Source organism: Rutilus rutilus (assembly GCF_951802725.1).
Source record: "Rutilus rutilus genome assembly, chromosome: 4".
NCBI lineage: Eukaryota > Metazoa > Chordata > Actinopteri > Cypriniformes > Leuciscidae > Rutilus > Rutilus rutilus.
Genome location: NC_140212.1, coordinates 15,273,736 through 15,286,330, shown reverse-complemented (window position 1 = coordinate 15,286,330; position 12,595 = coordinate 15,273,736). Strand labels below are relative to the sequence as shown.

Sequence of the window (12,595 nt, the reverse complement as noted above, 5' to 3'; positions counted from 1 at the left end):
TCGATGGGTCTGATGTTTCTTCATTAACTAAGTATGCACACAGTCACAGATGCGTAAAGGGACAGTTCATCTAAACATAAATATTCCAACATCATTTACTAATCGGTCACGTATTTGAGTTGAGTATGTTTTGGGTCTAAAGGGACGGTAACACTGCCAAATGCAAAGTTTCAAATTTCACTCCTTTCCAAAGTTCAAGTTTGGTGAACTGGCCTCACATGAAGATGTGTGACCACGGCGTGACCTCTTGGCTGAATTAAAACAACGCATATTTTTGCAGTAAAGTTAAGAAGATTGTATATTTTAACATTTTGAAAGTAATACTATTTATTATATGTTAAACTATTTGTTATGGCAAAAAGACGCCACAGAGTGTGATGTCATATCACAACCATTAAAGAAATGTTGTGTGCTCTAAGTCTAGAGTAACCACGCTCCACGGCTTAAGCATGCAACAGTTTCATTAAATTCAACTAACTTGCTCATTAAGATTCTCTTCAATCTGTTGCTCTGCAATGACAATAGTTCAATTCAATTCAATTCACATTTATTTGTATAGCGCTTTTCACAATACACATCGTTTCAAAGCAGCTTTACAGAAAATGCATGTGTCTACATTACAATTTAGAGTAATGCATTTCAGAAATGCACATTCACAAATCACACAGTTTGCTAATAATAATTTACGGCAGAAACAATGAGATCATTGAAGTAATTATTACAAGTTGTGAACAATGCATGAGAATGCAGTGCATAAAGCCGTGATGTGAATTTAATTCGGACATATTTTAGGATGCAACAACGAATGAAATTGTTCACATACTTGCGCGGAGTATGTTTCAGGCCCATGTAAGCATAAATATGATTTATTTTCCCCTCCAAGGCACCCACATTGTTGGAGCCCACAAGCTCATTTGTTCTGGAGCCATTAAGCTAATTATCCAACAAGATGTAGCACAAAGAGAAACTATAGTCTATCAAATGGAGACATGTATAAGCACATGAAGTCGGTCCTGTGATGTATATGTCTGGAGAAAATTGGCCATAAGTGACTGAAACATTGGAAAGGCATTTTTTCTGAGGGGGAAGGGCAGGCATAATACCAGAGCCTTGGTTTTTTTTTTTTTTTATCTCCATCCTGTCTGAAAAGAAACAGATGCAATCTGCAGTTTCTGTCACTGCTTTGAGAGAATGCAATGAGTGAAAAATCTGGGAAAAATGTTCTGCAGTTCAGGTGGAGGGCCATATGGGGACTCTATGCATTTGAGGGGAAACATGGCTGGCAGGGAATCAAAGTAAATAAATGGATGAAGACCTCATCCTTTTAATTAATAACTGTTGTCAGCAGCACAGATGTTTTCAGCATTGAATCTGAGTGGTGTGATTCTGCTACACTGTTTAGTTTCCTCAAACACGAAGAGCAGGTGAGGGGTTTGAGTGATAAATGCCCTGATTTAGTGAAAACTGAGGCACTGGTTAAGCTCTCAGGGGGAGTGAACCGACCATCAAACTGTGACCTATAATGCAAAACAGTCAGTGCTGTTAAATTTTCCACAGTTTACTGGGAAATGGAGAGCTGATTCACACAATGACGGGAAACTGGCTAATAAAACAGGCTAAATGATTTAAGAAAATCATAGTATAGTCAAAGATTGATATTCACATTAAAGGTGCTATAATCAATTTTTGTATATTTACATGAACTTTGTCATACTTAGCCTTTGTTCACACTACACACACACATCTGTTTTGATGTTCAAATCTGCAATTTAGGACTGACTGTGCTGTAATTCTTGTCAAGTGATGAAATCTGTTCCATTTGTTCAGACAGTGTAGACAATATATCATGTATCTACATGCATTACTATAGAAAGTATGTAAGCATGAGCATAATGCCAAGACACATTGCGCCCCAATTCACATACTTATGCACTACTCTATGCCATTTTATATTATAGTATGACTAGTGTGAGTAGTATGTTCACACTGAAAAATGCACTTCAAATACCCAGATTATGCACCTAAATAAAAAAAAAGTGTGGAATCTTGCAGCAACTTTTCTTACATACCGAAGACTGATGCTGAATAGGTTAAAAAAGAAAACACTGTCTCTTTATTCGCTCACACATAATAAACTGTGGGAAAACTGGCTATTTCAGGAATGGTTTAGTCTTGTGTCCTTTTAAAGATGAAGTATTACAAAAACTATAAATAACTTTAATAACAGCACGAGGGCTGGTTCATGCCGAGGTTCAGGGACTGAAATGCCAAAATAAAAACACTCGGGTCAATATATCAAAACACACATCTTTTTATAAACGGTGTGTTAAAGCATAGCTAAAGGGACAATAACATGCGAAATCAAATAGGAAACCACAACGAAAGTTGTACACAGATATAGGTACATAAATTGTACTTTTACAGTGGTAATTTTGTCCTATTCAAAACTTACCTACGAACTAACTTACCTCTAGGTCGTCTAGAGAAGCCCGAGACAGTCATTTCCACCCTCTGCTGGCAGAAAAGCGTTATTGCAAAATACATCGCGACGTTCACCCCAAAATGAAACTTCTGTCATCATTTACACATGCATGCTCATGTTTTTTTAAACACATGGCTTCGCATAATTTTTTTTTTTTTTTTAAAGAAGACTTTTCCAGGCAATGACAATAAAAGGGGAGTAAAAAAGAATGCAAAAGCACCATAAAATAGCATTATTCTATATGACTCGTCATGTACTATGCCAATATTGTATCTAAAACATACGGGTGAGCGAGGAACAACCCGAAAATTAAGTCATTATATGAAATAATTTGACTTAATCATTCATTCATTCATTAATCCGTCAACATATTATTATAAAATACATGTTACTCATTAATATTAAACATATAATAATCATAATCAGTTAGTGTCGTTGTTGTTCTCTTATTTTTACGTCATTCAATTTCTTTGTATGACAGCCTGGCCAAAATGATCACAAATAAAACAATTACCTCCAAGCAAAACTAAGCAATATGCTTTAACAATTATTATTTAATTATTATTTGATGTCGATTTTCCTAGTCCGGACTTTTGGCCATTAACAAACGGAAAGTGTCAAAAGAAGTCTTTTATTTTGAAAGGCGACTCTGGCCGCCATCATCATCATCACGTAACAGTGCGTCGCTGCTGTCAATGTTGGATCGGGTAACTTTACAGCAGCTGCTAAAATTATCTACTGTAGTCCCTTAATGCACTTGTTATGGTTTGTAAAGTTTTGAGCGCATGCAGTAGGTTACACCCAGCAGAGGTGTTTATTTATGAAACAAGTGCAGTATGCACTGTTCTTATCATGACATTTCAATACAGCAACAGCTAAAACTATATTCACGGACTTACAGTCAAGGACAACAGGAAATGCTTCATCTTGCGCTGGTTTAAATGCACGAGGTTAGTTTCCCTAGTGGTTCGGTTGCTTTGACAACACGGGAAGCCGTTATGCGTTTATGCTGGAGTAGTTGTGTTTCTACAACAACACAAGTGTGAATGAATCACTGGAGACCAGCTTGAGCTTTACATCTAATCACTTGAGAGCAGAAGAGCCAGTAAGGACTCTTGTGCTGCTCATGTAGTGATTAGATGCTTTGTTCGTGCTAACTAGACTCTTATAAGTGATTTAAAATAGTCAGTCCTGATGAGATGTGGTTGCATCTCTTGACTTTGGCTGGCTGAAGTCATTAGTGTTGATTGAGATTCTCTTGAAGGGAAGGGAAGTATAAAAATCTTTTTCTTTTGTTCCCTCACTCCTTTTTCTATGTCTCTGCCTGCTATGGACCAGATGAACCCTCCAGCATTAGGGCAGTCATCTGCCCTTTTCCCAAACCTGCAGGCTGCAGAAGGAGTCGGGAAAACCGCAGTCCTCCTGGCCAGCTCTACGGGACTCACCAGCTCTGATATGGAGCTCCAGAAAATGCTCATCGACGAGCGAATGCGCTGTGAGAACCACAAGACCAACTACCAGACCTTGAAAGCGGAGCACACCAGGTGAGTGACTGTGTGAAACTTCAAGGTTGATCATTTCTACAGTTCTGGGATGCATTGTTGGGTTCAATTCTGCAAATGTGTTTGCGTGTGCAGGCTGCAGGATGAATACACCCGGGCGCAGAGTGAACTGAAACGGCTGCTCGGTGATCGGCAGGTCGCTCAGGAGAAACAGCAGCTGCTGCTGGCCGAGCTCAGAGGAGAACTGCTGGATAAAACACGAGAGCTGGAGGAGCTCAGACTGCAGGTACACATTACTGTCCGCTTTACACTTCGTTTTACAGAGATAGGGAACACAGAGAGTAACTTTTAGTATTTATTGTAAGCAATTTCATTATAAGTCACTCAAAAATTGTATGTAAAACTCTAGTTTTTGACATTCTAGTTGCTACTAATTAAAATCTATTCAGATATAAATATATATGACAATATTCAAAGTTTCATGAAAATTATTATCATTTAGATTATTATTGCACATCAATTAATAATTATTGCAATACAAGTAAAACATTTGGATACACCTTCTAATTCTTTATTGTGACTGACTATTCCACATTTTAGAATAATATTGAATTAATAAACCATTAGGAAATATGAGGAATTGGAAAAATATTATTTGATATCTTATATTTATCTTCTGTTCTTGCCACACACACATTCACACTCACACACACACTCTCACACAATGCTTTGTCCAGATTTTTTAGGAAATTTATGCTGAAAATTAATGAAATCAGCGTTATTAAACATTACATTTAAAGCATTTTAGTATTTAAATACTGTTATAGCATTTTAAATGTGCTTTTATTTTTATATTTACAGTTTCACTTTTGTAATTTTAGTAATAAAAGTACTTAAAGTTGTAGTAATTTTGTTACATTTTTTATTTAAATTTTAGTCATTTTAGTACTTCAACTAAACCTTTTTTATTTCATTTTTAATAGTGGTAATTAACAATAACAACACTATATACACATATTTTGGTGCTTCAGAGATAAGCAAACAAAAGTGTTTTAATACGCTTAAATAAAGGCCCGTATGTTAACTATAATGTCCATACCACAACTATAACGATAATGGCACAGAGAAACAATATCATTGGAATCACTTTCAGAACAATTTTTTCCAGCTGATGAATGATAAAAACATTGACAGCCAATCAGAATCCATCCTGCTTAAAAAAGCTTGAGCATATAGAGCACTAGACGACATAACTGCAGCAAGAGCTTATCATAAACCGAACGATATTGCGCATTGGTGTGGACAATAATATAGTCATCGTTTTAGATATCGTTCGTGGTGTTGAACAGGCCTTTAGACATTTGGCTGACGAAGTAGCATGTTTTTGTGTTGTGTTGATCATGTGTTTGTGTATGTGTTTAAGGTGCTGACCCCTCAGCGGCTGGAGCTCTTGAGGGCTCAGGTACAGCAGGAGTTGGAGGCTCCCATCAGAGAACGCTTCAACAAACTCCAGGAGGTAACAGACGCCCCTCTGCACCAGCTGACTCCCACTCCGCAACTATTAACTCCACTTGCCATGACAACCACATGAGTACATGCTACAAACAGAATCCTGTCCATATCACAGATGGAAAACAAACTGATTGCTTTGTCTTTACTGCATGTTATGAAAGACTTTTAGGTACTGTTTAATGTAGGTTTAGTCTTGAAATGCTCTTCTTTATTTCTCTCTGTGACAGGAAGCAGAGAATTACAGGTCAGAGTATAATAAGCTTCGTTATGACCTCACTTTCCTCAAGTCAGAGTTTGACCACCAGAAAGAGGAGCACGCTCGAGTCCTGGAGGAGAGACGGATACGACATGAAGCTGATGTATGTTTTCTCTATTTGAAACTGTGTTTTGAACCAGCAACGTCTCTTTATGAAGGAGTGTCATACATGTGATTCTGCAGGTGGCTCGACTCGAGCATGATAAGGAGGATCTGGCCGCTCAGCTGCAGAGCGGAGATCCGGCACGGAACGGGAAGCGTGTCGAAGCCCTGCTGAGGGAGAAAGCTCAACTGCACCAGCGGCTCAGAGGCCTAGAAGCAGAGGTCACTGAACTCAGAGCAGAGAGAAACAACTCAGGTGCTCAGGCTGAAAACGTGCAGCGGATTCAGATCCGGCAGCTTGCCGAATCCCAGGCTGCAGTGAAAGCCCTGGAGGTGAGCGTATTAAAGTAAAGAGTAGTGATTTATGCTTTACTGTTTAGTAAAAACAGTGTAGTTCAGTGTATAAAGTCAGATATATTTTTTGAATATTAAAAGCTATAACAAATTTGTCAGAGCGGTGGCACAGTGGGTAATACACATGCTCATGATACATGAAGAACCATTCACTCAGTATCCCAATCCCATTTCCTCCCTTTCTTAAAGCTGTCATAAAAAAATTGAAATTGATTATATATATATATATATATATATATATATATATATATATATTACTATTTTTAATGTTTTTGAAAGAATCTTTTATGCTTATCGAGCTTGCATTTATTTAATCAGAAATCTTGATATATTATGAAATATTTCTATATTCTATATAATATTGTGAAATATGATTACAATTTAAAATAATAGTTTTCTTTTTGAATATACAATAGCTGTATTTTCAGCATCATTATTCCAGTCTTCAGTGTCACATGATCCTTCAGAAATCATTCTTCTAATATGCTGATTTTATACTCAGTTATTATCAATGTTGGAAAGAGTTGTGCTGCTTAATATTTTTTAATAAACTTTTTTTTCAGGATTCATTGATAAATAAAAAGTTTTAAAAAAAAGAACAGCATTTATTCAAAATAGAACAATATAAATCTGTACTATTACTTTTTATCAATTTAACACATCCTTCCTGAATAAAAGTAATTAATTTCTTTCAAAAAAGAAAGAAAAAAATACTGACCCCAAACTTTTTATTCATCAAAGAACCCTGAAAAAGTATCACGGGTTATAAAAAAAAAAATGTTTTACCACACAACTGTTTCCAACATTGATAATAATCAGCATATTAGAATGACATATTAGCATATTAGAAGGATCATGTGGCACTGAAGACTGAAGTAATGATGCTGAAAATTGAGCTATTTAATATTCATAAATATTTTAAGTATAAAATAAGTTATGTACTGTGGAGTCAAAAAGTCTGAGATCACATAAAACGGCTTCAATTAAATCTAATTCAAACTTATGAATATTTGATTTGAAATATATTATGGTCTGCATTTCAGCATGGTTTTATTCAAATGTGACACAACATGTGTTATATAAATTAAAACAATTAAGATATTTTATCAAGATCCATCTGTTAACGTTCAGGCGGAGAAGCAGTCTATTCGTATGCAGTTGGACCGGACAGAAAGTGAACTTCGTCTATCTCAGGAACAAAACACACTCCTCACAGGCAAACTGCACAAAGCCGAGCGGGAGATCAACTCACTCAGCAGTCAGGTACACGAACACAGCCTGGACGACCTGACCAGTCAGATTCTATGATCTCATGTCCCCGTGCTTGATATCTGTAGCAATATATACTGGCAATTGTGTATGATTTATTGTCCAGGTTGAAGAGATGAAGCACACGCACAAGCTGGAGTTGAGTAACGTAAAACTAGAGTGTGTCAGAGCCAAAGGAGAAATAGAAAGAGACAGAGACGCACTGCAGTGCCAAGTAGAGGGTAAACATATGATTCCTTCTCTTTTAATTTCTTTAATCCTGTTTTACATTAATAACAGTGTCTGTCTCTCTCAGGTCTGCAGTCAGATATCGAGGTCATGAAGTCAGCGTTGGAGAGAAATAAAGACTTGATATCTGAAAAAGAGCGAGAGATGGTGCGCAGGGTTCAGGCAGCGAGAGAGGAGGAGATACACAAGATGGCCACCCTTCAAGAAGAGAAGTAAGCACTAATATTATCAGACAAGGTTCTAATTTTAAAGCCTCGTGGGATTTTCTGCATCTTAATGCGTTTATTTTATCGTCACCAGGCTGGAGCTGGAGAATCGTTTATCTGAGCTCGAACAGCAGAGAGCTCTTCAGGAGGCAACAGGAAACTCTCAGAAAGAGGAGTGGGAGGAGCGTCTCCGTGCCGCCCAGCTGGGGGAGGAGTCTGTTCGTAAGGAACTGCAAAACCTGAGGCAAGTTTCTTGAGGGTCATTTATTTTTTTATTAAAGTCCACATGAAATCAGAATGAACCCTATTTACTGGTCTTATTGGGAAAATTAAAGGAACACTCCACCGTTTTTTGAAATAGGGCTTATTCGCCTTCTTTCCTACATTTAGATAGGTGGGCAAATGCATTTTTGTCCCAGTGCATGCATTGTTTTAGTTTGACAGGGTCGGCTCTAGCTTAGCTTAGCATAATGAATGGAATCCTTTGTTGCCAGCTAGCATGTCCTGAGTAAAAGTGATATAAAAAAAACCCCACCTAATTACTTCTTGTGGCCTGCGTATTCACAACAAGTACAAATAGTGATGCAGATTAACACTAGGCGATTTCCTATGCAGATATTGACTTGGGACTATATTAGGGGGAAGCACAGGCGAAGCACTGCTACTTGGGCGCAGAGATATCACGCCCAAGTAGCAGTGCTTCGCCTGTGCTTCTCCTTAATATAGTCCTTAATATATAAGTCAATATCTGCCTAGGAAATCGCCTAGTGTTAATCTGCATCACTATTTGTACTTGTTGTGAATACGCAGGCCACAAGAAGTAATTAGGTGGGTTTTTATTATTTTTTATATCACTTTTACTCAGGACATGCTAGCTGGCAACAAAGGATTCCATTCATTATGCTAAGCTAAGCTAGAGCTGACCCTGTCAAACTAAAACAATGCATGCACTGAGACAAAAATGCATTTGCCTACCTATCTAAATGTAGGAAAGAAAGTGAATAAGCCCTATTTCAAAAAACGGTGGAGTGTTCCTTTAAGTCCCGCTTTTGTTGTTAAAGTCGCAATGAAACTGAAGTAGCAACAGATCTTTTCTTACACATTGTGATGTATAAAATCATACAGATTATCGTCAAAGAAAAATGTAGGCCAGGGACTTGGTTCTGTAAATCGGTTGTTGTGAGATTTTAAGTTTTGTGACTCAAAAATGGAAGCAGATGAACGTGAGCTTGCAGGGGCGGGGTTTAAGCGGACCAAATCATTGGAGAATTCCTGCATACGTCACTAGAGAGAAGTCTCACCTGAAGATCCAGTTGTGACATTTTGATTAAAAAATATATTTTTTAAATGAAACCTATACATGGATGAATCATTCACAATAAGATATATTTAATGGTGTTACTTTAAATATCATGTTTCTCTCTGGAATGTCTCAACGGTAAAATGGGTTGCAAATGCCATTTATGTTGACTTTGAGTTACTTAAAGAAATGCACAGTAGCTGTAAATGATAAAATAATATGATTTTAACCCCTGTTTGATTTCCTATCCGATTACATGTAATACAGAGCCAAAGTTCAGCAGCAGGGTCAACAGCTGGAAGAGCTGGAGACCTCGAGAGCAGAAAATGCAGACCTGAGACGGGTAAGTGCTGTAAAGTGAGGGAAATTACTGTGAATGCACATAATGTTGAGGTGGAAGTCATGACGTTTCACATAACTCAAATAAATTTAGTGAATTGTGTTTATCAGCAAAACGCTGAGCTGAACCTACAGATAGGAACTCTTTCTCACTCGGAGAGTGAGCTGCTGGACACCAACAGCAGACTGAGAGAAAGTCTGGAGCGAGTGAGAGAGGACCTACGGAGCGCTCGCACACAAATGGAACGGACCCAACAGGAAGCCGAGAGGTACGCCTTACGGTAACCTGGATACTAGCAACGCTGTAAAAGGGGAACCAGAAATATTTCAGAGAATGCTGACAGCTTGCTGAGCGAGCATCAAAATGTGTTGTTTAGCATTTTTTCAGATTAGAGGCTTAAAATAGAGTTGATTGCTAAGATGAAATGTTGGTTCCAAAGCAAGATTGAGCTTGTATAAAAGTGCTTGATAGATATTTTTCCCCTCAATGACAAATATGGATGATTTGTTGATAATGGCACATTAGATCTTTTTTGTCCTGAAATCATTTAAAAAATGAAACCATATCATCATATCAAGCCATGTACCTAAAATTATATAGATTTAATCTTTCTGTATGTAAATTATTTATCCTGTTTATCTATCCGTTGTCTTATTTGTCTATTTTTTAATGCGATTTTACTATTTGTTTTTTCTATAAAAATAGCCGTAGATGCTGACAAATAAATTCACGCTCAGATACACTTCACATTTTTTTTTTTTACAATGTAGTGGATAGTGAGTTAAATAAATTGTCAACGTTTTATTGTCACAGGTTGGTGGACGAGAGAAGGGTGGAATGGTTGGAGGAGAAACACAAACTGCAGGACAGAGAAGCGGAACTACGGGAGAAATACAGCCAGGCTAAAGAGCGCTTGCAGAGGGCAGCATTTGCTCAGAAAAAGGTAGTGCATAAAGCCGTCAAACTACATTTTGCTTATACTCTCTTTGGGTTTAGGATTTTTTTTCTTCATCTTCTTACTATTAAAGGTGCATTATTGGTCTGTTTTCTTATCCAGAGGAAAACCATGACTGAAGTAAAAGAAAACAAACTCCAAGACAAGATTCAGCTCCTAGAAGCCAAGATAGAAGAGCTTGAAATTGAAGCAAGCACTGCAAAAAAGTACTTTCTTGTTCTGTTTATAACAGATATATATATATATATATGTGTGTGTGTGTGTGTGTATATATATTATAATGATCATGTAAATTAAATATAACAAATTAAATGTACAATATTTTATATTGTGTGTATGGATTTAATGGGCTGGTCACACAGAACGCGTTTTTTCTTTGTTTTTCAACGACTAGACGGATATTTTTAACTGTTGCGCTGTTGCAGCGTCTCGCACATGATATGGCATTCGAAAATTCAGCGCTAAAGTTAAAATAACGCGTCTCTAGACCTTATAACTTTTTTTCATTTCACTGACCTGCGTCTTGTGTTTTTAACAGCAAAAACACATTCTTCGTGAACTGGCCCTTTGGGTATTTGTTGTTATTTATGTGCGTGTGTGTGTCTTTTTGTATAATATTTCTAATTTATTGATGTGTTTGTGTGCTCAGGAAATCCTCATACTCTGAAGAACACGCTCAGCTCAGCAAGCGTCTAAAAGAGCTGCAGAGGAGACACAACGAGTTTCGCCGTCTGTTGCTGGGCAACCAGATGACCTCCTCCACCCCTTTGGCCCAATCCCTCCTCATCCCAGCAGAGTCCATCTTCTCAAACATACAGGTGTCTGCAATCATCCCATCCACATAGTAGAATATTCTCTTGTCAGCCATAACAAAACCCAGGACATAAATCTACCGCTTTCCCATCCTCCTCTCTCTCTTATCCCCTCTTCTTCCCACTCATCTGTTCCTGCATTTCCTGTCTCAGGAGGAGCAGCACCAGAGGGAGTTGTGTGTGCTGCGGAGACGCTTGGAAGAGTTGGAAAACAGTCAGCAACAGCAGCTGGAAGAGCTGGCTGCTCCTCTGGACAGAGACAGAGAGAGACTCTTAAGCCCACGGGACGTACTTCCAGACCTTTCTTAACCACTACTACCTGTGTTTTCATTCTTCCTGTGCCAAAAACCAGACAAACTGTGACATTTGTGAGCCGTTTTCTTTTAAACGACTCGTGCTTTGCAACACAAAGGTCAGAGGGGTAATAATAAAAACCTGTTGCACTATTTTTTAATTATTTGTCTAGTGTTTTATTTTTTGTATTTTTTACTGAGGGGGTTACATTGAAGTTTACATACATTGTGGGTTCGATTGTAGAATGACCTGAACATTTTTTCAAATCTGACAAGCCATGTTTTGTTTTATTTTTTATATTTACCGTACCTTTGTGAGTCCAAATGTGCTACACTTGACTGGATACAGGGTATGTGTATGTGTATATAAATGAAAATGATTTCATTCTGACAAGCATGTCTCTAAAGCACTCATCCATGAAACGTGTTTTTAATAAAGAACTACATCGTGTCTTATCTTTTTAATTCTTGATTACTTGCTTTGACCGAATAACAATGAGTAAACTGCAACTAAATTAAGCCTAATCAAAAAACCGGAACGTCTGCCAGAAATGCCAATTTCATTTAAGCGTTGGGCCACAACACAAATATAAATAATTTCTAGTCATTTCTGTAAAATCGATTATTCACATCTAACATATAAGTTTTTGTTTATATAATATATGTGTGTATTATATAATATGAATGTGTGTACATATATGTACATGTATACACACACATATACTGTATGTATGTATATATTAAGAGTTCAGATGCAAAAGCCTCTAAGTGCCATCTGAAATTTTCTTCTAGAATGATCATTTTTATCAAGCTCGTATATTTAAGTTCAGTAATTTCACCTAAATGGCAATGAAAATTACCTATGAATTGTCATTTAAGTTAAATTACTGAACTTAAATATACAAGCTTGATAAAAATGATCATTCTAGAAGAAAATTTCAGATGGCACTTAGAGGCTTTTGCATCTGAACTCTTCATATACAT

General features: G+C 37.3%; 1 protein-coding gene across 2 annotated transcripts; it reads left to right on the top strand.

Moving 5' to 3' along the window:
- Positions 1 to 3,127: 3,127 nt before the first annotated feature.
- Positions 3,128 to 12,067, top strand: cep83 (centrosomal protein 83; the record flags this gene model as incomplete). Of its 2 annotated transcripts, XM_084406728.1 has the most annotated exons (16): positions 3,128 to 3,432; positions 3,821 to 4,026; positions 4,120 to 4,270; positions 5,408 to 5,500; positions 5,724 to 5,855; positions 5,936 to 6,187; positions 7,340 to 7,471; positions 7,584 to 7,698; positions 7,773 to 7,917; positions 8,006 to 8,155; positions 9,479 to 9,554; positions 9,662 to 9,819; positions 10,365 to 10,494; positions 10,609 to 10,712; positions 11,156 to 11,324; positions 11,472 to 12,067. In XM_084406728.1, the coding sequence occupies 16 exons, from the start codon at positions 3,424 to 3,426 to the stop codon at positions 11,625 to 11,627; spliced, it is 2,178 nt and encodes a 725-aa protein (XP_084262854.1). In that variant the 3' UTR covers positions 11,628 to 12,067. The 2 variants fall into 2 exon arrangements, with proteins under 2 accessions (XP_084262854.1, XP_084262853.1); XM_084406727.1 differs by lacking the exon at positions 3,128 to 3,432 and having other exon boundaries at positions 3,797 to 4,026.
- Positions 12,068 to 12,595: the final 528 nt, after the last annotated feature.